The sequence below is a fragment of the Rhea americana genome, unplaced genomic scaffold (assembly GCF_003343005.1).
Source record: "Rhea americana isolate MKP2758 unplaced genomic scaffold, rheAme1 scaffold_153, whole genome shotgun sequence".
NCBI classification, from domain to species: Eukaryota; Metazoa; Chordata; class Aves; order Rheiformes; family Rheidae; genus Rhea; species Rhea americana.
Genome location: NW_028185628.1, coordinates 1,644,181 through 1,672,122, shown reverse-complemented (window position 1 = coordinate 1,672,122; position 27,942 = coordinate 1,644,181). Strand labels below are relative to the sequence as shown.

General features: G+C 38.1%; 1 protein-coding gene and 1 long non-coding RNA gene across 3 annotated transcripts in view; one reads left to right on the top strand and one right to left on the bottom strand.

Annotated features, from left to right (window-relative positions):
* Nucleotides 1-14,627, bottom strand: part of LOC146598792 (uncharacterized) — a 49,547-nt gene extending 34,920 nt beyond the window's left edge. Inside the window, exons 1-2 of the long non-coding RNA XR_014895202.1 lie at nucleotides 14,567-14,627; nucleotides 12,555-12,621 (exon numbers count right to left, since the gene is read on the bottom strand). This is a non-coding gene — a long non-coding RNA (uncharacterized LOC146598792). The remainder of the gene's footprint in view (nucleotides 1-12,554; nucleotides 12,622-14,566) is intronic.
* A 316-nt stretch (nucleotides 14,628-14,943) lies between these two features.
* On the top strand, nucleotides 14,944-27,598 carry RIOK2 (RIO kinase 2). Of its 2 annotated transcripts, none has more exons than XM_085299753.1 (10): nucleotides 14,944-15,039; nucleotides 15,470-15,608; nucleotides 16,515-16,631; nucleotides 17,648-17,823; nucleotides 19,396-19,484; nucleotides 20,824-21,015; nucleotides 21,433-21,525; nucleotides 22,441-22,977; nucleotides 23,922-24,018; nucleotides 26,832-27,598. In XM_085299753.1, exons 2-10 carry the CDS (start codon nucleotides 15,476-15,478, stop codon nucleotides 26,991-26,993), a joined length of 1,596 nt encoding a protein of 531 aa, XP_085155879.1. In that variant the 5' UTR covers nucleotides 14,944-15,039; nucleotides 15,470-15,475; the 3' UTR covers nucleotides 26,994-27,598. The 2 variants fall into 2 exon arrangements, with proteins under 2 accessions (XP_085155879.1, XP_085155878.1); XM_085299752.1 differs by lacking the exon at nucleotides 14,944-15,039 and adding an exon at nucleotides 15,104-15,253.
* The last annotated feature ends 344 nt before the right edge of the window (nucleotides 27,599-27,942 follow it).

Below are 27,942 nucleotides of genomic sequence, written 5' to 3'. Positions count from 1 at the left end.
CTCTAGAGGAAATACATTATTCACAGGAACAGTTATAGCAGGAGTTATTCACCAAATCCCCTTTCATCTTCAGTTGACTACTATGAAAAATACAAGAGTCACCATTCAAGATCCTCCCCAATTTCTACTCTCACTCAAAAAAAAAAAAAGTATAAACATACTAATAAATTTTCTTGCTACTGAAAAATGCTATTGTTTTCAAGTATGACATACTGTTTTATTCAGATCAGCTTTACAGAATATTTAGAAGGGCTTTAACATACTTACCACACTAGTCACACACAATGAAATTTGGGGGTCCCGGCTCAGAAGGCTGGGGAGAGGAGGGAACTGTGCTTGAGGGCTCCACAGAGTCAAATGTTTCTTTCCAGTCCTGGAAGGCATTCAGGCAAAGGAGAAATACTTAATACCGCAATGCTTCATTGCAGTAACACTTTCAAAGAATTAATGCAGATCTTGAATTAAGATTTAAAATCACCCATCCAAAGAAAGGAATGTCAGAAATAKAAGGAAGCAACACATTACTTCCTAAAAATCAATGAAAAAAACACTAAGGGTAGCCTTTTTTCGTTTTTTAAAGAGAAATCATCACTTACTCTAGATAGTTTTGATGATTACATCCAGCGATTGCAATGGCTGCTGTAACTGATCTATTGCTCCTGTCTGTTCAGGTGCCTACTTGTCTCCAACAGTGCTCTTCCTGACAGAATATGAGACGTACTTTTTCCCCTTTTATCTTTTTTGGCTTAAGGACCTTGCGTCCCTGTGCTACRAAGACGTAAGATTATAAATGTTCTTGCAGCACACTGCTAGAGACTGCATGCAGAAAAGAAAGCATTTTTCAGGCTCCATATTACACACTCAATAGTAAATTCTACTGTGACCTCCTACACAGATACAGAAAGAACAAAWATACATATATGACCATGCATGCATATGACCTTGACAGGAAGAAGATGGGTGAGAAAATGGCCATATCAGCAAGGCTAATTAAGCTAATGTACATATATTAAAAAACTCTCCCATGTAAAGGAAGAGACCTCTCTCAGTTTAGTGGCAGATATCACTACAGACGAGTCCCAGCACTGCTGCCCATAAGCCTACTCCCCTCGTCAGCAAGTTCTCTCACAGACAGGTTTAACTGATATTATATAGGGTGAAAAAAAGAACCAAAAAAAAGAAAAAAAGAAAAAAAAACATAATGATCCTACACTTAACAATAAAAAAAAAAGATTAAGAAATGCATAAGTCAATCCACAGAGATGGAGCTATGATATCCAACAATGACTTTGGTTTAATCATATTTATATGCRTATTACCAGGACTGACAGCATACTTGTTTGCAGAATCAATGCTGCTGAGAATTAATTAACCTATTATTCCTTGGAAAAGTCTCCACTAAATAGCACATAAGCGTCTTGGGGATGCAGCTGTATTTTCTACTCAAGCTTATCCATCCAATAGGTAAATAGCAATTAATTTGAACAAACTAAATTGTTTGGATATAATTTTTGTTTCTCTTTCTTGCAAATGAGGGGGAAAAAAAWTGGCACAAACTGTAACATCTTCTGTTCCTCCAAGGAAGGAAAAACACAACATGTCTGAATTTGGAAAGAGAGTCAACTACTAGTTCATTCCTGATTCAGGAATCTATTTTATAGAGATTCATATCACTTTCTATTATGGCTGAATGACTACAAATTATATAATGGAAAATTTGATCATTCTTAAAAGTGTTTCCATCAAAGAACTGCTGCAGTCTAAAAATTATTAGGTAAGGCTCCTCTCTCAAGTTTTTTTTTTAAAAAAAGTCAAAAAACTAGCAAGTGTTTAAGATGAAGTTCAGGAATATCTTGAGCTCTCAGGTTCCTCTATTTTATACTCCAAGGATTTTGAAAGCTTTTCTTCTTTCCCCTAAATTACCCCAGCAGTGAGGTCAATATTTATTGGCTGAATTGTCAAGATTGAAATGCTCTTATGGACATTTCTCTAAATAAAAGCTCATTATCTTTGCAGGTATACATATCTGCAGGTAGCTGTACACTTCTGATTTAACTGTTAGCTATGCTAAGTCAACTTAACTAAATTGTGGCATTTATTTACCATGTAGCTACCATTTGTCCCATTTGAGTCCTATGTGAATGCAACCAAATCCAACTATTTTATCAGAGAATGTGAAAATGCACACACACCAGTTTGCTCAAATACAGAACAACAAATGAATAAATGCACTGAACTATTACAGATTGGTTTCATTTTTATGTATACCACTTTTAATAACAAAACTAAAAATCACCTTTGGTGTGAAAAACAAATTTAACATTTCACATCCACCTGAACACAATCTTTTTCAAGTTCTTTACCAATACAACTCAGCTTGAAAACAGAACAGTTTAGTGAATATTAATATACTGAGATAACTAAACACAAAAACCCATTTTTAAGATTCTTTAACTTAAAACCATACAAGAAGAAAATCCCTCCATATTTTCTCAGAGGAATGCTCCTGAACTTTTTTAACTACACTTTATTCCTTTAAATACTAGATTAAGGTTCAGAATTATGTCATTCATAAAAATTTGCATTTAAGTTCTTGCATGTATYTTTTCCCATAAGGGTACACACTATAGATTATTTATAACATTTCATTACAGCTTACTATTAAATATTGAAATATGTATTTTAATTGCAGGCAAACATGAATATATCATCCCTGCACCATATTTTGTTTTTGATACAAAATGAAGGTAAGTATTTCTGCCTAATGACACACCAAGGAAAAGAGTATGCAGAGCAGGTGTACAAATATAAGAGCATGCTGGTATAATAGAGACATACACGACCTTGCCTTTCCTTCCTACAGTAGACCACACAAAAATTAATACTAATGCTGCACCAAGGTATCCTCCATCTACTACTATATAAAATATTGTCAGACCGTGTCAGCAGTTAACCAAAAGTCATCATCCATAGCACACACTATTAATTCTCCTTTTGTCTTAGGATACACTAAACACGGCAGTTTTGACTAGTAACAGAAATCAAGCTCTAAGGAGAGGAATTCCTTGGACCAATGTGTAAAGGCAGCTAAAAACATGTATGAATTTTGCATCTTTCACGAGCTCTRTGGTTCAACAAAAATTCCTAGATCACAACAGTGACTGTTAAACTAAGTTGCGCACTGATAGTAAAAGTCATTCCATCCTTCTGTGTATAACTCCTACAGACAGTAGGTAAAAACTAAAACACAACTCAAATGCACAGTGATTCTAACTTTGTCAAGTTTGGTTTAAAATGTAACAATATTTCAGAAAGGCACTGACATAGGAAACACACCCTTTCAATAAATGGACAACATGCCAARTATGTTTAAAAGGGCAGACCAAGCAAATTATTTCTAAATTGTTCTCACTGTAGGAAAGAATACTGTTAGTTAGTCAAGAATATTGTATGAGAAGGTGATTAATCACTTGACCATATGCTTCCAGTACAAGATCAGTTGGCAGTGGCCACCATTTCAATTTAAGCAAAGAACACAGCATGACAGAGGAATATCTCTAATGCCACTTATTAAAAAAAAAAAGAAAAAAAAAGTCCAAATGTTGTCATCACAAATTGCATTCAGGGATCTCAAATAGTAAAAACATTAACTGCATCTGAAATCAGCCTTGCCAAAGGCTCCAGCCGAACTAGCAGTCAGCATCAATCTCAACTCCTCAAAGAAATAACTTGTCCTCAGCGTCACCCAAGAACCACAAGATATACTCTCCAAACTTACCGAAATAAGAACTAAAGCTCGGAGCAGCTACCATCTTTACAGTTGAGGCAGAACTGACCTGGAGAGGGAAAGAGCAGGGTAGCAGAAACATCATCTGGAGAAGGCCAGGTAGATGGGTATGAGAAAAAACAACTGGATATTGTGAATGGCAATCCCATTCATGATATCAATTCATGTAGTCAAGCAGCCTGTCTCTGCAAGTAGGAAAACATAACAAACATTGAAAAATAGCTACTGAGTAACAAGCAGAAATTGGTTTTAAACTCATCCTTGAGCTGAAGTAAAGCAGAGTTCTCTATAGCTCTGTTTAGTCAGTTGAAAAGTGCCCTCTCGCTGGAAATACAGTCTATTATGGTCCATTCAGAAGAAGCAATAGGCTTGAGTAGCAGTCACAGTAGAATTAACACTCTTCAACAGATCTAGAGTCACAGAGATAGAGCCAAAGCTAAAGACAGCTTTTCAACAATTCAAGAAGCTCCAGCTCTAGCACTAATTTTATATCTAGTTGAGAAAAAAGCTTCTTTACTTTGCTGTCTTCCCCACTGCCCCACCACCCACAGAAGTACAGCAATCTGAAACAGCTGCAAAAAAACAAGCCGTATTATTTTCAGTCCCCAAACTGATCCTACGCGAATAGGAAGGGAAGGAGAAATAGCAAGAACTCTGAAACAAGGGTGGTTTGTCTCGGTGACTCCCTGCTACAAGCCAACAGCTCGCTCTCACTGTGGCCTCCCTGCCTCCACAAAACAGGTTCAGGGACAGGGAACAAGCAGTAAAAAAACTCTGGAATTGCTTCCACAATTCTGGAAACTTGTGAAAAGAAAAAGATGTGCCATGAGTAAAGAGGCTCCAAAACTACCCAAAGGATTGAAGTAAAGCAGAGGCAAGATGCCGTAGAGACCAAACTCATCACAGTGTGCAGTACTGCTTCAGCATAACAAATACATTGGAAGACAGATGATTTTATCTTTACTTTTTCCAATTTTGAGAGAGAGAGAACTATCCCTTGACTTTTGAATCATTGGGGATAACAAAACTGCAGTTGTCTCTCATGAGCACACTGTTCCTCTCACTGTTTCAAACCACTGGGATTTTCCTCATTCAAGAGTAGAAAAAAGAAGGAAAAACAAAAGCATCCATCAGGCACCTGAGCCAAAACAGAATTCAGAAGTGGTATCAAGGTCACTTACAGRAGAATGGAAGAGCTAAGAAACAGGTCATATATGCTAAATTAGGAAACGTGCATCTTTCACCATAGCACTTCTAGAAAGCATGTCTGATTTGATACCATAAAGAAACACATGATATTACACTGTAGTTGAATAAATTCTGAAATATATTTTAGCTTTTTTCTACCCTGAGTTTGCATACATAATTTATGCTACTGTCTCAGACACCTGCTTTTTATAAATATACTTAACACTAAACTATTTTGAGTATTTTATTAAATCAGAAGGCTGTACTCAGTACACTTCCTTTCAGTGCTAGGATTAATACAAGAGTAGTTGGCCAGTCACAGAGCACAGCAGAGCCAGGAAAAACATTCCCATATTTACATATTGCAGCACCAGAAAGTGTCTCATTTACACTGTGCCCAGAACCACAAAATTTATCAAATACATTTCCAGACTCTCCCAATCAAGTAAACGCTGTATTTCCAAAGATATTTTGTTCAGTTATGTGCTTCATTCAATCATCATGAGTGTACAGCTTTTACATTTTGAGAGCCACACTCCTGGATTTTCCCAAGTTAGGAGGCACTAACTCCTGATCCACAGAGATCCAAGAACTGGGCCACAAATGATCCACTCCTCATTTAAAGAGCAGTCAGTTCAAAATGGGTAGTAAAACATGAAGCAGTAAGCTTGCAAGAGCAAAAAGCTTACATCTTGTCCAAAAATCAAACTCCTTCCTAGGGGAATGTTTCCTCTCCCCTTCCTAACAAGCAAGCCCTTATATCCTTATTTTGGATTTCCAAAAAGATGAAAAATTGAAGTACAGTAATAAAACAAGATGCTTAGGCATGGACTTACACATACTTCATACACCTTCTGAAATTCATTTTGTTAAAAATTCATAGTTTTATACTTAGAAATTTGATTAAGTTATAAAATTTCTCTCTCTGAATTTCCATTTCTGTAGTGAGACCATTGTATCATCTTTTTCATCTGATTTCATCGTATTTTTAAGGAAAATCTGCACACTTGAGATTAATATTAAAGTTTCTATAAACTTTATTTCTTCAGTTTTAGGAACTTAATCTGAACTTTCATTCTCAATGGTGAAGCAAACTACTTTTGAGAGGTACAAGTTCCAGTATTATACTTCCCTTGCGTATTCATACTCCTACAGTGTTGCAGAATTAAAACTCGCTTGGTCATATTTCAGACAAACCCAGAAGCCCCCAGCTCTATAATGTATGACCATCTTAATAGTTGTTTGGATTTTTTACAAWCAATTTAACTTAAAAACATTAAAATAGGCAAGGAGCCCTATAGTGTGGGAAATACCTGGGAACGGCAACATCCATGACAGAAGACAACTGCGTTCTTACAGCGCAGCTGAAGAAGGAAGATACTCCTGTAGAGTACCTGGTTCTGAAAAGCTTTAAGACAGAAAATGGATTTGCTTATATACAGTTATATTTGCTTAATTAAAATGTTATTATCAATTCACCTGAGAGTTCATGCTTCTTCAAAGAAGTTGCTTAAGGACTGACTTAAGAAACCAACTTTAATAAAACTGCCCATAATAGATTTCATAGTAAAATAACGACTAAAGTGAGTATGACAATCAGGTACAAAGGGTTTAACAAGTTGCTGCTTCTCAGTTCTTTACTCCTTACCTGACTGGGTGGACAATAAAGTATGTTTCAAGGGAGAAGAGGATCAGTTAAACCAAACGAAAGAGAGTTCTAACTCATAATTGCAAGAATGCTCAGAGATGCTAAAATTTGCTTCTACCCCTAATAAAAAAAAAAATGCTTTAAAAGCCCAATGAAAACAAGCAGAACAGCAAAATATTCAAGAACAAATTAGTCACTGTTATTTCATAAGTTCAGGTTAAATACCATTTTAACAATAACAGCTTGTCTGTGGACAATCTGTAAAGAAAAGGGAAGCAATACTAATTTTGCTAATCAATAGTAGCTAGGTACTCATCTTCAATTTCCAGTTTAACTGTCTATTTCAATCTAGTTGAGGATCTGATATGAAGGATACTTCTACCTGTCTGATAGAGAGGAAAAGAATAAAACACTTAGTTTTTAATACAAGGTTTCAGAAGAACACACTTTATATGTATGTACACAGTGTAATTATCTGCTCACTAAATAAGTAAGTAGGGCCCCACACAGTGCACTTGTATTCATGCCATCAGATGAAGACATTTAAGCTTGCTGATGCCCAAACTGGAAATCTGAGCTCCCTGTGAAGTCAACAGAGCCTCCAGAGTGTTGAAATCCTCCATGCCAGGAGTCTGCCCAAAGCAAGTTGTCATTTGTTTTGTTTTTCAGCTAAAGAAACTCAGCTGTTTTCATGAATATGGTTAGCAGAAAATACTGTCTTGCTAGTGTTTAAAAAGGTAATACAAGAAGTTTTTGAAGGCAGATGAGTATTCAGCAAAAGCAAAAAGAAATTAGAAACCGGAAACTCCTAACAGCCATTTAAGAGAAAGGAAGAACTGCTCCAGTGCCACCACTTGTGTGACTTCAGGGCCACAAACAAGGTCCTGACTCTCTACTAAAACTTTCCTCAGTGCACAGGTTTCTGAGTCATGAGAATAGAACTGAACTTCAAACCATGAAGTCTAAATTTCTTTCAACCTGCTTGTCTCAGATTAATTKTATTTGCATTTCTGAGTTCTTTATATTATGGCACACCTTCCCAAACTTAAACTTACTTGGTACCACAATCAGGAATAGCAGCTACTGCTTAGGCCTCCCAGCTCAATGCCAGGCAATGTTCAGTATAAGCTTTGTTCACATATTGCTTTAAAATAACTTGTGTAATGCTTGTGGTACACACTCTTTGGGAACATCTTATTAAAGAATCATTAGCAATTTTCAAGCAACCGAAGCTTCCTTAGATAATATTCTAMGGAAAAACAATTGAAAATGACTTGAGCTGATGAAAATAATTACTACGAAAATAAAATATACATCAGCTGTGAAATCAACCTTGCAGTATTTACATTTCACKGTGCATTTTAAGTTATGGACTTGTAGCATTTTAAATTCCAGACATCACAGAAAGAAAGTGAAAATAAGAGAACAGTAGGCATATTTTAGGATACAGAATCCAAGGGAAGTTAAAGTTGGCATCACAGTTTAATAAAATACATTCAATAGCATGTTAAAGGATTATGATTCTGTAAATATGCTCAGGAACATTCTTCCTCAAGGCTKGAAGGAAAGTAATGATGATGACAAAGCTTCATAATCTGAATACAACCCAGTGTTGTTGCTGGGCTATGCCAATGCTGTCCTTGCGTGTGGCACCAAAGAGAAGAAGAAAGGTTCATTTAATATTTGAAGATGTAAGAAATGAACAGTATGTAACATGGCACTATAAATAGAGTATCTTGAATTTCAAGGACAAAATGATTGCAAATAAAAGTGTCTGCATGGAAATACAGGATATTCAATAAGAAAAGTGTTACGATTTTTAAGAAAGTCAGGCTGCACATTGCAGCTTTAAAATACTCAAATACGTTACTGTTATTTAAAGCCTAATCTGAATGCAGGTCAGAATAAGGATAGTATCTATGTAATTAAGCAAAAGAGCACTTAAACAGATGTTCAGTATACTATTTATTTACCACAAAGTACAAGTAATTCCTAGTTTGATAGTTGTGAAATTAGCAAAGAAGATGGTGATGTAAAGAAAAGGCAGTCTACTGTGTGTGTCAGTAGCCAGAAATGCAGTTTAAATTGCAAGCTTCCTGTGTAACCTACATAGCTCCTTTATTCTCCCTGTGCCTAACCTCGTATYTTTAAACTCAGGACTGATACTTTGAGGATAACGAGATGAAAAATTATGATATGCTTATATTGTTGGAAAGGAACAAGACAAAACTGTAGTTTTTAAAATAAAACCATGTTATACAGCTGACTTCTTCAGTGTTCTGATCAAATTGCATACTTACAATAACAACCTCATTACTTGCCTGCAAGTTTGGGGRAGTCTTTTTTGTATTGCCTTAGTAAATAATTAGTTTTTCAGAAAGAAATTTGATAGTCTTTTAAGAAATAAGCACTAGGACTTTGACCACAGATTTTTTTTTTTTTTTAATAATTGAGTCATTAAGCTTCCAAAGGATTCTCGCTATAACTGGAAGAAGTTTGTAAATTAATTTTTCTTTTGTTTGWCTGTCTACTTTCTGACAGTTTAGCATTATCATAGGCCTCTGAAGCAGCAATGTCTTCTTCAAAGTATGATAAGATTGAACCGAAGCAAAGGAAGCCCGGAGGGTACACTTGTCTCTCAAAGGATCTCTAATAAAAAAGCACCGGAAAGAGATAAATTCATAGCAGCTTTTGCAGTCTAGCACTTTTGATAATATTAAAGCATTCTGATGTATTTAAACTCTGCTTATTATTGTCTTAATATAGAATAAAGTGCATTTTTTCCAGTACTCATTCTACGGCATTGAGGCTGGAGTTTGTAGATGCAGCCCAAGCACCGAAGACAACATACTTATGGATCATCTTCTACATATACTAACAAAATGGCATCGGAAAAAAAAAAAGAAAAAGCAGRGATTAAACTGGAAAACTAAAATAYWRTATTTTAGTTTTCCAGTTTAATCCCTGCTTTTGACTTGAGATGATGCAGGACAAGTATGACAGCACAAATTGTTATTCTCTGATAACAAAAAGTATTCAAGAAAAGATCTGTCCAGGCTCACAGTCCAGGTAAGTGATGTGAGGTCAGTAGAAAATAGCTCAAATAATAGATGAAACAAGCTTCTGTCAACTAAATCCTTACTGCTTCAGAGATACACTGCTAGCTGCCTTCAACATTATGCACATGCTATCTGGCAGCCTGCTTCAGGGGCAGATGGGCACTCATTTTGAACCTTACAGGCCTCTARCGACCCGGTAGGTGGGCTGGCAGGGAATCTGCAAACCAGAGAACCACAGCTCCTAATATGAGGTTTCACAATCAGGTTTGCAGAGTTCTCACTCCACTACAGCCTGCCAACTGCCTATGCCCAGGACAGAGCTCTGTTCCCTTTTCCTTGGCTTTATTCCAAACCATGGAAACTGAATAAAAACATACTAGTTTGAAATTCTCCGTGCAGTTTATTAATTCCCCTCACCTTAATCAAGAACTGATGCAGTATTGAGGCTTATTCTAATCTCTCCCCCGAGAGATCAGAGGTCTCAACAAGGGAGTCCGTTACACTAACTTCCTCTGTGCACCCATCCACTGCAGGACAGCAACTCAGTCCAAGACAGAACTCACAGTCCTTCCCTCCTTTTTGAATAGCTAAGCAGTGATTCCAGTGACAGAGCTATAAARAAAAGTGAGTATCCTTCTAAAGAAGTAAACCAGCCTCCAGATGATTATATCATTTTCTGTTTACAGAAAAACTRGAAAAAGCAAACTACTTCGACTATGACATACATACAATTTTACTGGGTGGCATCAATTTATACCAAGGTCTGACCACCACAAATCTGAATTAAGCACTATTTAAGAAGCAGTAAGCTCCACAAAAAGCCTGTATCTGTAAAAGCTAGACTGCATTTTAACACTTCAAAATGTACTATTATTTTTAAGACTTCTGTTGGAAGTCTCTCAACAAACACCAGAAACTTAACTAGCTCCGAAAATGAGCCAACCTTTCAGCTTCTAAGCTTATTCAGAGCAATGTCATCCTGATGAGGCAGAGCAGCAAAGCTTGCACTCATGTGGAAAGAAATCCTTGCTAACACACTTCATGAGCACTAAGCTTCACACACTACTTGCCATAAGCATTAAAATAATGGTGTGCTTTGTGAGCCCTACAGTTTTTAACAATAAAGAGTATGAATAGTTGGCTAAATAGGTATTTTGGGAAAGATTTAACAGTGTTAAAGCTTTTACATCATTTAATTAGAATTGAAAAGTTCCCATATTATCTACCCTGAAAACATACACTACTCTGCTTTAAAAGCCTTTCAGGAGGGTATTTTCAGCCACAATAAGGGAATGCATCCCAGCTAGACCTCACACACACTGGATGAGCTACAACTCTGATGCAAAGTGAACTGTGTGACCACCAACTAAGGTTCATGAAGTTACCAAGTACTACCTTGACAAATGCCAACTGCTGAYCTGAAATTCCAGGTATAAACATGCAGGTGACATACAGGCATCACTGTGGAYTCATTATACATATAGTAATCACTTTTTTCTTTTTAGTAATTCAGATGCGTTAGCAGTTAACTAAACTAGGAACTGTAACACTACCAAAGTCTATTCCCTTAAGAGTTATTACTAATTTTCATTTGAAAAGGGACACCTGCAGCAATAAAATCATAAGCATTCATATGTATCTTGAGAACAGCAGTTTCTTAACACTGCTATGAATGAGCCTAGTATATGAACTGCACTGTTCAAATCTTACTTTCAACAAGAGCTTTTGGGGATTTATAAATCTACCTTCAGAAAGGAATGTGCAGGATTTGTATACTTGGCATAGATTCCACTATTCATTAGAAAAGTTTTACAAACACCGGGCCCTTTCTGTCCCGACACTTATCTTCTGTATCTATTTATATACACACAGTGGGTCAAAGCTACAATATTCAGAAATATAAAAAAAATGCAGTGCTGCAATGCATATTTTTCATAATAAAGTCAGCATCCCCTGAGATGTAAACTAACTAGTCAAAAATAGCCATGCTTTTACAGTTCTCATTAATTCTGTTACATCAACGCAGACTTCTAGAGAACATTCTTTTTTCATGGTTAAACTCATGACTTTAAGCTCACGTAGAATTTTCAAGAAAGATTCCTTTTTTAAACTGTTTGTACTGTAAGTTTAACATCTCAGTTTATGAGTTCAACCTTCAAGGTGCCTCCTTGTAAGTCCAGAATGTTTTTGTGCTGTAAAGAAGTGTTGTTATATTAAGAATATTTAACAAGATTGCTGCAGCTAGAATCCTAAGTACAGTAGCAGTAGCTCATACCAGAAAATGTTTTAAAAATGTAGGCTCTTAAATATTCTCCAGACTGGAGAAAAATGTTAAAGTTAACATTCCTTGTCAAGAGTCAGGAACATGAAGTTCTGGGTAGTCTTATTATAGGAGTATTATTCAAACTGCAAGTCTTCTAATTAACTAATGGTACAATGAATTAATGCCCTCTTTTTCTCCTTGAGAGATTTCATTTGGAAACCTACCTCACAGTCGCACATTCCCAGTGTTTCTAGTGGAAGGACTTTACATTCTATATATCCCATCTTCAAGACTACCTGCAAAACCTTGCTCAAGAGATGCCAGAGAACAAACCAATAAATGCACTTCCTCTTCATGCCACATGAGAGCAACAAAAAGATACAAAAGAAGTAAGATAAACTACGGATTTAAGCTTTAACTCTGCACAAAGAATCTGTTAAGATATTAGACAAACAGAATATTTCTGCCACGATACGTTGCAGAAACAACAAAAAATCTTGAACTCTGCCTGCTCCTATCTACAGCAGCCCTCACCTCCCCAAGCAGCAGTCTGTAGTCTGCAGCCACCAAACCACATGGCATATGATTTTACCACCAAGTCCCAGTTACCTGAGCAGTGTGAGGCACTAATCACCTTGTAGCTAACAGCTCTGCCCATCTGCATGCTGGCCAACACCTGCAAGCAAGAGTGGAATAATGAAAAGGAGAAAGCAAAAATGCAGAAACAGTGGGGGCATGGTAGTGGAAGACTTTGAGAAAAACATGTAGAACTAATTAAATAGAACTATCCTGRACAAATTTGTCTGTTTCAATACACATACTGAACAAAAGCTAGTAAACTATAATTATTCACTGTCAGTCAGGTACTGCAGAGTAACTGGTTCAGTTCTAATTAATTAGACAGTGACCCTCTCCTTCAGAGGTACCTGAAATCTACAACTGACYAGTATGACTGCTTGTTCCATAGTAAAATACCGTGATTTGAAAAATAAAAATAGCACTAGTGAAGCAGAGGAACRGATACGGAATGAGGGCTTGCGGATGGATGAGGATATTATAGTAGAATGTTAGGGTCACGAGGCTCTGCTTTCAATAAAGAGAATAGAGACAAGGAGTTTGGAAAAAGATGCAAACCCACGGACTGAGGCAAACCTGCCTATTAATTCAACTTGTATACTACTGCTCTACAGAATTTAAACACAAAATATGCCATTTCTTGGAGCTCATTAATATGAGCCATTAATATCCCATTCCTTAGAGCTAAGAGGACTGTATCACCAGCTAGTGAACAGCATGCATACATTACCTTGCATGAAAAAGTGAAACATTTAAGAACACTGAAAAGTGAAATCATTTAAGAAAGTTCTTAAGAGGGGGATAAAAAAGAGTAAGTCAAGGTTTTATTGGCTTAAGTTAACTGAAAGAGTCCCCTCTCACCATTTAAAGACCTAAAGAAYCAGAAAAATACAGAAGAAAAAGTTTCACAATGTCATTTTACAAAATAATTGAGGGAAGGATGCCCAGTACATCATTATTGTTACAGGAYAGCAAGATTTGTTAAGCTCTCGCCCCTGCAAGTTAGCATACAATGCAGAACTGTTACTAACAAAGCAGTAGAAAATGTCTCCATTGGTAAACATGAGTTTAAACCACCTCTCTCTAAGGGTCTGAGGGAAAAGGGGGGAAAAAATTATCCAASGAATATCCATTTTTTGATCAAAACTGATGCACTTTAAAGAAGYACTTCCTACATTGTCACAGATTTTATGTGCTGACACTCATTACTACAGTTTATAGTAATTACATTATACATAATTTATAATGTTATCTAAAGTGGATTTAGATGTTCTAAGTGATGGCAAAGGTAGTGTTCCTTGTAATACTTCCCCATGGCTCCTTAGCATTATTTGAAAACACGCACTSCATTTTCTACTGAAGTTGCCCGGCACTACCAGAAGTCACAGGGATCCCACAAAGCCTGGTAACCACAAGTAAGGCCTGCAGAGGACGCAGGGCGGTACTCACCCTTCTCCCAGATGGGCAAGCAAAGGCGCACAGGGCTCCTCGCCACCACCAGGCAGCGCACCCCTCCCCCCGCCCCGAGCCACGCAGAGGGACAGAGCAAAGGCCCCGGGGACCCTTTGCAATGAGGGCAGACCTAGGCACTGCCAGGCCTCGGGAGCTAGAGGAAAAAGCTAGAAGCAGGTATGGACCTGCTGGAAGCTACCGGGAGCTAGACCTGATCACACTGCCCAGGTCAAAACCAAGGACTCYGGCCTAGAGCATCCAGGCTGGAAAGGATCCACGTCCTCAGTTTTTCCAGGAAACATTTTTTTTTTTCCTTTTACAACTGGGTTAACAGTGATTCAGACTGTTTTCTGAAGTATTTTACTATCTTGGGTATCTTGGTGCAACACGTAACTAGCACRCACACACACACAYATAAATGTATGTATGTTATGTACCAAATCAGATACTTTAAAGGTTTCCTTCTAGGTCACACACTGAAACTGTAATGCAGGACTACTATACGAAGCAGATTTCAAAAACGCTTTAGAGCAACAAAGCAATCAAGACATTTCACAGAAYACACTGCACGCCACCACTCGTGTATCCCGTACCGCAAGGGCCGCAGCATCCGGCGCCCCGCGGGCGGCTCCGCTCCGCTCCCGCCCCGCCGGCTCCCAGGCACGGCCGCAGTAAGAGCCTCCCGCCCTCCCAGGCGCGCTGGGCGCAGCTGCAGCAGGGGCGGGCGGGGAGCTTTGCGGCAGCAGTGCGAGACGGCGGGGGCGGCTCGTGCCYGCCAACAACGCGCGACACCTGCCAAAACAGCCGTTACGACCGTTACTTTGCCTCGTGCCTTAGCAGGGGCGTCTCTTGTGGGTAGTCGGTCCTGGCAGATGTACTACCGGCGACCCAACGCACTCCTTCGCCGCAGGGAGCGGACTCCGGCCAAGCCTCCCAGCCAGGGCTTGTTCTGCGCCACTGCTGATCCGGTAATGACTAAGTGACCAGTGAGGCACAGGCAGGCCGGGCCGAGGACGCGGGTGTGTACGCAGCTGCCAGGACCTGTGCCGCGCAGCGACCGCGCCCGGTAAGGGGCTGGGCGTGGCGGCCGCGGCCGGCGCTGGCAGCTCTGCGCAGGCGCCGCCGCGGGCCCGTGGCGCGTGCGCAGGCGCCGCGCGGCCGGGGACGGTGCGGTGCGCTGCGTGGGTCGCGGCGCTGCGTGGGTCGCGGCGGCCATGGGGAAGCTGAACGTGGTGATGCTGCGGTACCTCTCCCGGGAGCACTTCAGGGTCCTGACCGCGGTGAGCCGGGCAGCTCGGCGTGGGGCGACGAGGGGGGCCCGCCGGGCCGCCTAGCTAAGCAGAGTCGGGCAGGACCCGTGCGCGGATGGGAGGCCGGGCCCGCGGCGGGCGGGCGGGCGTCGCTGCCGCGAAGTGGTCGCGTCTCCTGGTGGGTCTGACGCTGTTTCACTGTCAGACTGGAGGACCGACAGATTTCTTTCCCCTTTGCTATTTTAGGTGGAAATGGGCATGAAGAACCATGAAATTGTCCCTGCTAGCTTAATCGCGTCCATCGCCAGCCTTAAACATGGGGGTTGCAACAAAATTTTGAGAGAGCTGTCGAAGCACAAACTCCTGGCTTATGAACGAACTAAAAGTGAGTTTGAATTTTATATTGGGCCTCCCTCCCTCGGACAAATGCCTCGCAGTGGTTCATGCGGACGTGCTGGACCTCGCCTGTGTGGGCGGGCACCCAGGGCACTTGCTGGCCCGGCCCTCTCGTGCCCAGCCTGGGAGCCTGGATATGTGCAGCCCCAAGCGTTGCAGCTCTCTGCTGAGCTGCTCGTGCCAATAGAGGTGAGAGCCGGAATAGAGGAACATAGTTAACGTTCCCCTGCTTAGTCACAAAATTCAACAAAAATAAAAGAATAACCAGTTAGGGCAGCATTCAAAGGCATATAGGTATCAGCCCAAATGGGTTACCGTTACTATCATAATACACAAGCTGGAGCAGACTACAGAAGAGTCTGGTACCCTTCATCCCATCAGAAACAGTTAGTAATGGTTTTTTTTTAATTATTATTCCCTGTCATGTAACAAGTAGTAGTTGCGCAGGTCCTTTCCTTCAGCCTTGTGGTTGCATGGGGCTCCGCAAACATGCTGTGGCAGTCTGCATGAAATTGCCTTCCTGTCTCAGTTCTTCAGAGRTTTAAGAGTGAGGATCCCTCTAGATCTTCAAAAAAATCCCAAATCCTGTCTGTCTCCTACTCTCCAAAATATTCTTTGAGCTTTCCTATGTTATTTAAACTGCTCCCATTGCCTCCATTATTGAGAGGGTAACAAGCCTATCTGTCTTTTACTGAGCTGTTAGTTTTYGTAAAACTTGTAGGTACTTAAACATCTGTATCAGCCCAATTTGACAGATGATAATAGGCAACAGGGAGAGAACAGGTTTTTGCCTACCATAAGCTGAAATAAGAAATAAACTAAAATGAGATTTTTTTTTTACTGGTAATGTATACATAATAAGGAATAAAACATTCTGCAATTCATTCTCATTTAGCTGTCCAGGGCTACCGGTTAACTAATGCAGGATATGATTACCTTGCTTTGAAAACTCTGTCTTCCCGGCAAGTCATCAATTCTGTTGGAAACCAGATGGGTGTTGGTAAAGAATCAGGTAATTTGAAAAATGTTTTTGGTAATTTTTAAGCAAAGAAAGAGGTATTGCTGCAAGTGTTTTGCTAAAAAATGAGTAACATTTCCTCTAGATAAACATGTCAGTTGATCTGCCAAACTTTTAAGATTTATGGGTCACTATTAGAAATGCTCTGTGAGGCTGCTGGCTGCATTTAATTGTTTTGTTTTTGTTTTTTGAGAAGATGACTTTCACTTTGGTTGTTCTGTCTAATTTTTGGACAGTCACTTGAAACTTTCAGGCAGGTGGGTTTTGTCTCATATTTGGTGAAAAATTTTGAACCATTTTACAGAAAGATAACTTYAGCTTTTCTGAGATAGGAAGTCAGAATAGTGCTAGAACTATTGGAGTACTGTCTTGGTTGTTCTTAAGTTCATGCAGATTTTAGTCTGGCACAGCATGAAACTCCTTGAAGAATGAGAAAGACCATTATTGAGGACAAATGGTAGAAATGAAACATAGGCTATTATTAACTCTAAACTAAGAGGCTGGTTTGTTTGGTTCTCTATCCAGTTAACAGAAAGAAAGAGTCCCCCAGAGTATGATTAAGAAGTTTGGCTTCTGCTGTAAATTTTCTTTCAGAGCAATTTATATTTCTTCTTTGGTATATAGGTAGACTGGAGAGATTAGCCTAAATATAGGTACCTTGAGTCAGGCACTCTGAATTGTCTCTGTTCCTCCTTCTTTTCTTCTCTTTTTTTTTTTTTCTAATCTCCCACTCCAAATTATGTTTTGGATCACATCAAAGTTTATTTTAATGGTGCACCATAATCTCTTTGACAATAATTTCTTTTCGTGTTCAGATCTCTAGTGTACAATATGTAAATATAGTTGTGTTTAGTAACTCAGAGTAAGTGTAGGTGGTCTCGCCATGCTGGAAGTAGCAGTTGTAAGAAGTGAAGCAACAAATTACTTGCAGCACTTTTTCATCAGATACTAGCCTGTTAGATGCCGTTTATTTATTTTAGATGTGTGCCAGTATTTCTTTTGTCTTCTAGATATTTATATTGTTGCAAATGAAGAGGAGCAGCAATTTGCGTTGAAATTGCACAGGCTTGGAAGAACTTCCTTTCGCAGCCTTAAAAATAAACGTGACTACCACAAGCACAGGCATAAAATGTCATGGCTGTATTTATCCCGGCTAGCAGCAATGAAGGAGTTTGCCTATATGAAGGTAGGTGGTTGTTCACGTTAAATTAACAATGGTGTAATAGACTGGAAGATACTCTTTAGATTTTTGTTTCAATCCATTCGTACTTGCAATACTAGTAAGATTTACATGTTTTCTCTACTGGACTTGAAGTACACATTTCAGGTAATTTCTGTGGTATACCTGCTGTATACTTTCAAGCGGTAAAATGAAGCTATGCCGTGAAAGCCATATGACATGGAAATAGATTTCATGTGAGAAGTTCAGATAGTGTTATTTGTGGACAAATGACATATACACAACTCTCCAACCACCTTTATCTTAACAAGGCAGCGATTAAACATACTGTTGTTGCACTTAACTTCTTTGGAAAAGCCAAGAAAAACATTCCAATATCATTTTGTTGGTCCATGAGCTCACGTCCTGAGGAAAACCTGTGAAATGCTGAGTTATGCCTTACCATCTTCACTGCGTTTTTAGTCTTGTCATTTAATTTGGATTCTTTCTGTTAACATATTTGTGGTGTATTCTTAGGGTTGTAGTCAGGAAAGTGTCAAAACAAATTCCAGACTAGACATAGATCTAATTTGGAACACAACGTGTACTAGTGATACTTGCTTGTTAGGCATAAAAGATACTCTATAATTTAGGTTGGAAGGGATTTCTGGATGTCATGTAGTCCAGTTTTCTGCCCAAAGCAGAGCCAGCTTAAAGGTTAGATCAGGTCACTCAGGGCCTCATCCTGTTGAGTTTTGAAAATATTTTTAGGATGGAGATTCTACAAACTTTCTTGGCAACCTGTTCACAGGATCCCATTCACATAATTCTCTGCCTCTGTTTTCTATACTCAGCAATTTAAGTTAAGAATTTTAATGATAGTTGGAATTCAGTTAAATCATTTTCTTGATGACTTATTTACTTATTGAGGTTCCTGTTCATATCTGTTAGAAGTAGGAGTACTCAGTCACTTGAGTTGAAGAAGAGAACAAACCAATAAAGAAGTTGAGTGTTGGATGAAGTGAAAAACAAAGTTTGCATCAGAGAAGGCTAATAGGAGTGCTTCAAAATATTATCACTTCCATTTGCAGTGTGGAGCAATGCTGGCTGCTAATATTTAAGAAATGAACTTCTGACTTACGGAAACTCTGTGTGTTTACTGAGTTAACAAACCAGACAGAAATGAATTGTCAACAACTTAAAATGCGGAATCATTTTCTAGTGCCTGCTGCACTATTCCTAGTTTGCTCCTGTTGATTACTTGGACTAACACACTAGATTTGATTCTGTCTTTTTTCTATTCTATTTTCTTTTCTTCCAGATGCAAGATAATTAAAGTGTGGACAAGATAGAAGTATGTTTAGTGTCTGAACTTACGAATGTAATTTGTTTTTACGGTGAAAATTCAGAGGGATGTCGTGCTGCCTTCCTACTTGAGCATGTACTTTGATGCTTCTAGTTACCRTTGCATAAATCTCTATTGTGCTACTTCCACAGTAGTATTTATTGCTTAGCGTAGATGGGAGTTTGTTAATATACGTAATGTTTTCTTAACCATTTACTTTAATTTTTCAGCATATTGTTGTTGTCTCTTTCCAGGCTTTGCATGACAGAAAGTTTCCTGTTCCAAAACCTGTGGACTACAACAGGCATGCAGTAGTTATGGAACTTATTAATGGTTATCCCTTGTAAGTACTGAAGCTTGAATTCTCTGTGTAATAGAAATCCTGACAATGTTAGGTTTAATAAGGCAACAGGGTTTGCGTTTTTCCTTGGCATATGTGTCAATTGTGACATACTCGTGCTTCCTAGCCTACATGGGCTATAGTTCTGTCTAGTTATGGTCKTCTTTGTTATCTCTTTATTCAAAGACGCTGGTATTTCTTTTGTCCAAAGAAATTGCTGAATTAGGCTGATATTTTGATTATGGAATACATCAAAAGAACAGTGAGGCATAGGTTACTATTAGAACTGTTTTCTACATAGAAATTGTGTATCCTGTATGCCTTTCATGTTGAGATCTTTCTTTGGCTTCAGTTTATGATCCTTGCAGTGGTAATTCAGCTAAAATTACAACTCACCATCTTACAACTTTTTTAAAAAGAATGAGTTTCTTTGCTTTATACACCTAGAATATCAGGTATAATTAGCTTTGTTGTTGCTTCAGAGAATGTTTCACTGAGTTGCTTAACATCTAGAAACATTAAATATCATTRAAGTTTGTATGTGAAGAGGTAGCTTGATCTGTTTGCACAGCTGAATGCATAAGGTCTGTTTAATACTCAGTCTAGTCCAAAATAACCTATGTTTATCTTTGCTGTAGATGAAGCACTTCCATATGGGCATCAGSAGTGAGAGTTTACTAATGTCACTGTTCTGCAGTTCTGACCTGAAGGAAAGGCTGTAGTGGATGAGATATTTCAAATATGCCAAGATCTTGCAAGGGGCCAGTTAACATAACTTCTACTTCCAATTAATTTTAGTATTCACATGAAAATTTTTGACAGCAGCCTTATACAAAGCTGCTAGACTTCCACTGTACTTTGTTTGTGTTATATGAAAATGATTCATTCTCATAACACTGTACTGCTGCACTCAGACCAAAATATCTCATGAAGTAACTGTAAATGCTGACCTCTTCTTGACAGTGGTTAGTGTAACAAAACAACTGCCTTCTTTCTTTGTCTGCTTGTAAAGAGAAGATGATCTGTATTTTGCCCYGTTAAGCTGCTTTGCTTTCACTAGTATAGGTTCAGGGAGGAGTTTTGTTTGTTTGTTTTTGTTTTCCCCTGAGTTACTCTATAAAATACATTTTATGAAAGCAAATGTAATGGAGCCTATTGATCTGACTACAGAAAGACCTAGTTATCGCTGCTACTGAGAGCAGGAGGTTGGACTAGAGATCTCATGAGATCTCTTCCAGCCTGAACTACCCTGTGATCCTGTAAGATATATTTCATCTACCTTGTACATATTTCATATAATTTAAGTCCTGGAAAGTTCAGAATATTTTATTTAACTTTCCAGATGTCAGGTGCGCCAAATRGAAGATCCTGCCTTGGTCTACAGTGAATTGATGGATCTAATTGTAAAACTTGCCAATCACGGTTTGATTCATGGTGATTTCAATGAGTTTAATCTCATATTAGATGATGACGACCATGTAACTATGATTGATTTCCCTCAGATGGTATCAACATCACATCCAAATGCTGAATGGTAGGTGGAAACTTAAAGGTATTTTCAAAGTAAATCTAGCAAATGATGATAACGGCAAATGGTCAGCTGTGACTCCTCATTTTCTTAAGCCTGTTTCTAATTGATTCTACTATTGTTGTCACATGGCACAACATGACAAATTTAGTTTGATTGTGTGAATGGAGAGAAATTCTCTTCAGGATAAACATGCAATTAGTTCACTGGTTCTTGAACAGAATGATGTCTTTCAATAAAGAAAAGCTTAGAAATAAACTGCATGTAAGCAGTTTGTCTCCCTAGCTTTTTCTTACGAGATCACCAGTAAAACATTAATTTTTAAATAAAGTTTAAATTACAAGACGTTCAGGGTAGAAGTTGACCAGTGCAATAAGTTTCATTACCTTGATGTTATGTTTCTACAATTCTGTATTTTTTCAGGTATTTTGATAGAGACGTTAAATGTATTAAAGAGTTCTTTAAGAAACGTTTCAGCTATGAGAGTGAACTCTTTCCAACGTTCCAGGATATCAGGTATAAAATGCCACATGAATCTGAGTTCTTCTATTTATGTCTTCTTTTTCTGGTGCTAAGAGAATAATGGATATTTATGAGAGAGATGAAAAAATAGGTGCAATTATGCAATTTAAAATTATATTTTTGTCATTCCTGCTCTAAGAAGGATCTGTTTTCTTCAGCTAAAGCTGCTGTAAGTGATTTCTAAAAGCTGAAGTGCACTTTAAAATCTGCTGCTGCCTACTTCGCAGTGCTTACTGGCACTGAGAAGGGGAAGATCCAAAGTCTTGATACAAACAAGAGATATCTAGGAAATGTTACAGTGATGCAGAATCAGGTTCTCACTCTGCTTAAAGCCTRTTTGACACATCTGATATATGGAGGATTAATTTATGTTCCCAATTTTAAATTTATTTTTAAAATGCCAGTAAATATGGTAACTAATATTTTCAGATTTTTTTGATGTTTTTGTCCCTTTTGAAAAGTCACTTTGCACACATTTTAAGAATGAAGTTGTTGCAATGAAAAGGATTTTATTTCATATTGAGCCCCYTTTCAAAAGGGAACCACACTTGCATCAATCTGTGCAAATGTCAGTGTACCCTTTATTGTTCTGTGTGCATAAACGTTACTAGATCTTTAAATCAGATTATATCCCTACTAAAATCAAATAGCTTATTCTAAAATGCTGGTTGTGGAGATGGAATCATCTTCTGTAGGAGAAGTTTGTTACTATCAGGCTATGGTCAGTTAACTGATTTACCCAAAGCTCAGCATTATCATACTGTGTGCCATATGTTACAGAGTATACTCTGTAAATAGCATCTGAATAGTTACAGTGCAACTTGATAGTATTCTTAATCCAAAATAAGGCATATTACTAGCACAATGATTTCATGTATTAAAATAAACTTATTTGTACTGCTTTCTCAGGAGAGAGTATTCTCTTGACATAGAGATTGCTGCCAGTGGCTATACAAAAGAAATGCAGGAAGATGATGAACTGCTTTACCCAGCAGGTCCTGATGAGGATGATCATAGAATAGAGCCATCAGAATTTGTAGAAGATCCTGAAGGTAAATTCAACTTCCTCAGCACAGATAAAGAGAACAATGGAGACTTCATACAAGAAGTGGATGATTTCTCTGAGAGCAGATCCTCTAAAGGCTTGACGAATTGCAATGAAGAGGCCGATGAGACTGAAAGTAGTGAAAATGCACAGAGGCTGAGTATGTCAGAGTTGAATTCTGCCTTAGAAGGAGTTGAAGGGCAAACTACCCCGTGGAACACCAGTGATGATGCAGAGAGTTCTGTAATTGCTTTTTCTGAGGACAAAAGGATAACTGAAAACACTGCTGAAGCTGAAAATCAGACAGGTCAAGGAGAAGGCCGTGGTGACAGAGATGGTGRAGATGAATGCCCTGATCTGGTTGACTTGTCGACATTAAACAAGCAATTCAGACCCTACAGGTAAAGATTCACGTTGATTGTCTAGGAGTCGTGTCCACTCCCCCCCCAGTAAATGGGCATCCTCAAAGTAGTTCAGCAAGGACTGTTCTTCAGCCACCCATGTTTAAACTGAAGACTAAAATTTCAGTTTATTTTTTTAATGTTAGAGTGAATATCTTTCCTGTTGATCTCATGCTAGGTAACCTGTTGATTGGTACTATATATGTGACCAATCAGTTGTCTGTCGGTATAGTATCCAGTGAAAGAACTAGTTTTGGAATTAATACATAGATTCATTCATTTTCTGTGTAGACTTTTTTTCTTCCCTCTTTTTTTTTTTTGCTTTATTTTACTTAATAACGATAGTGAAAGAGTTCTTGATGTTAAAGTGCTTCTTCTGAATAGCTCTTATGATTAGATTTATAAWTAGAATGCTCTTTCTTAAAGCCAATTCTTTGCTCCCCTTGCTTAGCTAAGTTAGCCAGAACWCGTTCCTTGGAATATATTATTCAACTATATTTTCCAGTCTGTTGTTCTGGCTTTTAATTCCTTTCCTGACCTGTTTAGAAATTCCTGCTTACTTTCAGGTTTGCTATCTTACACATAAAACTATAATTCTGAGTTTGCCAGCTCCTCATGTATCTGAATACGCATGGAAGTTCTTGCACTTCTCTTCTTCTCATCCCTTTGGTGTTTTAGGGAAGTGACTTGTCTAGGCAATATGCAGAATCCAAAATACTATTTATCGCTTTCTGAAGTCTCTTTTAGTGAATTTATTATATACGTGACATAAAATGCATGTTTTGAAGAGTTAAGATTTCAATTGTAAATTCTCTGTAGTACTCAGATGTTGTGTTGGGAATTTTCAGAGATTTCAGAAATCTATGATTAGAAAACAATGGCCGTAAATAGCAAAAAATGTTTATTTTGTTGCATGGAATAAAATAYCTATTTATGTATTTTAGAAATGAAGAGAATATGGCTCATGTCAATGAGCACAGAACCAGGACTAAAAGTATCACTTCAGTCAGCAGTGTTGGGAGCTGTTCAACCATTCCACCGGTAATAATTGCTACTATTATTTTCTAGTTTACTCTCAGACTATCTTCCATTGCACATAGCAGATAGTAAACATTTATAAAAATGTTCTCTAGCATTATTTTGAATTGAATGGTCATTATGATGTACCTCTGTGGTTTGCAGTTCCATACCCACAGAAAAATAAGGCTAATATTTTTGTAATTTTTTAGAAGTAAACAGTTTCCAGCACTTCCCAGTATGGGTTGCTCTTTGCTCTGCTTTTCACCAAAGCTCTACACCAGCACTAGCAGCTCTCTTCTGTAGGCAGTAACAAGTGCTTTGAGGAACWTGTTAGTGTAGTTTTCACTCTTTCATGGCATGGACCAAAAGTCAAAGTGTGCCGATTATCTTTCCAAAGCATTTCTACTGCTCAGTAAGAGAATGCATCCTGTGACTATTGTGTCTGAAAACCCCAGTACTGGCAAGAGTGATTAGTTRGTTAGATTTGATGATTCTCATATGCAAGCAGTCTCTTAAATCCAGGGTCTGCTACTTACCACTTCAGTAGCCTYCTAAAAAAGGCTTTACTACATCCTATTAAGTGATGTGTTTTATTTTATGAAGAAGCCTTGTTTTAGACAAGGGGCCTCTAAGTGCCTGTATTATTCATAAAATGCTTGGCTGCTTTACTTTTTTTTTTCTTTCTTTCTTCTAAGATAAGTATGTTAAAGATATGGCAATAAAGTTAGAAAGTTTATTAGAAAGTTTATTTTATTCAGAAAGTGACTGACAGATTTTTCTAGGACTTCATGTGGGAAGGAAACAGATGCCAGTGTTAGTCATCACAGTTCTTATTCTAGGGGGATGGCCTTGTGTCCCCCTAAGGAGACAGGGGTTTAGGTTAGAACTGTGCAATGAAGGAAACGAGAGCCAGAATGACCTGCCCGACGCTCTCTAGCTTCTAGTGCTYGACGTCTATTTTTTATCTATGTTTTTTTCTTTTGTCCCCAGTTCATTAAGTCTGCAGGAGTTCTTTTTTAAAAAAAAAAAATTTGTTGCTACTAAGTCTTATAGAGAAAATGGCTTGAAATTATGCTCCAATACCACTTGGTGGCAGCAGTGTCATTATGTAGCTATGAAAGGTTTGTGAGTGCTTAGGGGGATGTTTGTTCTGTAGGCAGACACATAAAACAYATTAGAAGTACTCAGATGGCAAGTACCTAGCTAGTATTCTGTTCCAAAAGAAAGAAACACAATAGCAGGAGAAGCTTTCTAGAGATTGGCCACATAAATGATTTTTAACACTGTACTATCTTGCATACCACTTCCTCAGTAACTGACCACATACATACATGCTCTTATGSTAAGTAAAACAAGTTTTCTGCCCATTGTGGAATCTTATTTGAACTTCTGAGTGTTAGAGCTAAAGAAAGGGTATGTATAGTGAGCTAACTGTAACATTTGAAAATTATTATAAAAGTAAAAACACAAGAGAATGGCACTGGATTAAGACTCACTGAGCTGCTGAGAGCCAATGTCTGTTATTGCTGCTAGCATTTCTTTTGTTTATCCAGCTTGCTTTCTGTTCAGTGGACAAAAACATTAAAAAACAAACAGCATAAAGATATTTTCAAATTAAACATGTAGACAATTCTTATAGGCATATATAAAACAAGAGCAGTAGACACATCCATAACTTAGACTATCCTGAAAAGAGAATGTCATGAATTATGGAAAATCAGCTATTCTAGATGAAAACAGTTATCTTGTGCTTGTACAAATCTTTGTAAGGACAATTCTAATTTAATTAATTAGAGAAAATTATGTGAACTGTCAAAACGGTTAAATAATAAAACTGCAAATCAGTTTTCTCTGAAGCATTTAAATAGTTGCTTAGGCTTAAAATGACCATGATAAAAAGACTAGTGAGACTTCTATAGTGTAGTTGAGCAGTAAAGGTTTGTGAATTTCAATTTTGATTACATACCTATGAGAGATTTCTGACATCTGTGTTGCAAAGTTTCTTGCTAGTTTTAACAAAAATTTATGAGAGAAAGTCTTTTGCTGTCCTTGACCACAGGGAGGAGAAGTAAAGAAGCCTTCCTTCAGGGTTCTGCCTGTAAAAAGTGCAGAATGACAGCTGCCTAACTGACAAAAGATGGCATCAGTGAAAGTTTTAATTCTGATGAATTTTTCTTCTGGAATATTTAGAGAATCTACAATTTTTATTAAAAGAGCCAAGGGAGAAATGCTAAGWACCTAACAAAAGAAGGACACATCAGATACAACTGTTTGTTATTATAAGGGGGAGCAGAACTGAGAAAGAAAACATAAGTACAAATAACAAATGAAAGTTCTGTAAAACCACTGCCATTCTAGGGAAATGGCAGTCGCTGCTGCTGCTGTTTCAGTGTTGTTGCTGTAGAGACAAGGGACAGTCCTGACCTTGTGAATCTGAACAGGAGCAGCCCTCTCAGCTGGAAAGGCATCTTGCCTCCCAGCAGGGGAAGRCGGGAAGTGAGAATTCCAAAGGGTTCCTGACTGCCCCTCTTTGCTAACCGCACTGGTGGTGAAGAGGTGTACTCAGAGCATAGTAACCCAGGCTTTAAATAAAAATCAGGGTGCTAGAAAAACAGACACAAGCCAAACTGCTTTACTCTACAGGGGCATGAAATGCTTTTGTTTGTTTGTGTGTTTAAGTTAAAAGTCATTTGTCAAATCTTCAAGCATAGAACATTACCAGCTCTTACATTCTTGTGGAAGGCATGTTGGTATTGAAGTGCAAGATTGTTATGGGATGTCTTAGTACTAAATGATCTTCAGAAAATACTGATATTGAATGTATTTACTTGTAGGAACTGGTGAAACAGAAGATAAAGCGTCAGCTGACCAAGCAACAGAAGGCCGCTCTGAGGCGGCGGCTGCAGAAAGGAGAGGCAAATATTTATACCAAACAGCGTCGAGAAAATATGCAAAACATTAAGTCAAGTTTGGATGCAGCTAGTTTCTGGGGATAATTTATTAAAGCTTCCTCTAGAACTTCAGAAGACTAGTAATACATACATTTGAAATAATTATATTCTGGAGCAATAGCCCTTTTATACAATGGAATGTTATTTTCCAAAGCTAATAAACATCATTCTGCTTCCTGTTCTATCTTTCTAGCTAAAAGCACTGGCTGTGATTTTAAACTGAATCAGTGGTATCAGACAGGTTAACTAAACTAGAGTAATTCCCAAACATGTTAAAAATGAATTGTTCTGTGTCAGTGTAAGGTTAAGAATTTTTGGCTGTACAGAAGATTCCTCTTAAGATTTTCCCTTCCACATTAAAACCAGTTTTTGCAAGGACATGAAATTGAAATCTAAAATGCTGCCTTCTAACATTATAAACAGATACTTCTTCAGTTTAATTAAAGATCAGAGAAATGTGAACCTGATAGCAGTTAGTACTGAAACAGTTAACACTAAGATCTCTTTTGTACCTGTATGAACACCAGCAAAYCATATGTTAATGCCCATACTTTGAACCCAGCAATTCTCATTTATTTTCTCTTCACTCCAAGYTTTCACATATAAATCTTGCCCCAGAAGGACAAGTAATAAAACCAGTTTTGTACGGATCTGGCAAGCACTCAGATTTTTGAATGCGCCTGTGCAGTTGCAAGTAAGGTTCGTTCCTTTGTATCTAATAACTTACCAACAGGATGATGACCTTCTGTTTTCAAATATATTACTCTGACTTCCAGCTTGTAATTTCCTGGTGCCCTTTGAAGACCTTAAAGAAACACAAACATCTTTATCTTTAAGCAAGGTATTTCAAGTAATAAAATAAGATGGTGTCTGTATTTTAAAAAAATACATCCTTTAAAGGAGAGAAGTGTCTGTGAGCGCTGAAAAGGCTGAAGGAAGAGACAGCAGTTCCAACTTTTTCTTTGGTCTCGTTTAACCTTCCACCCAGTGTATC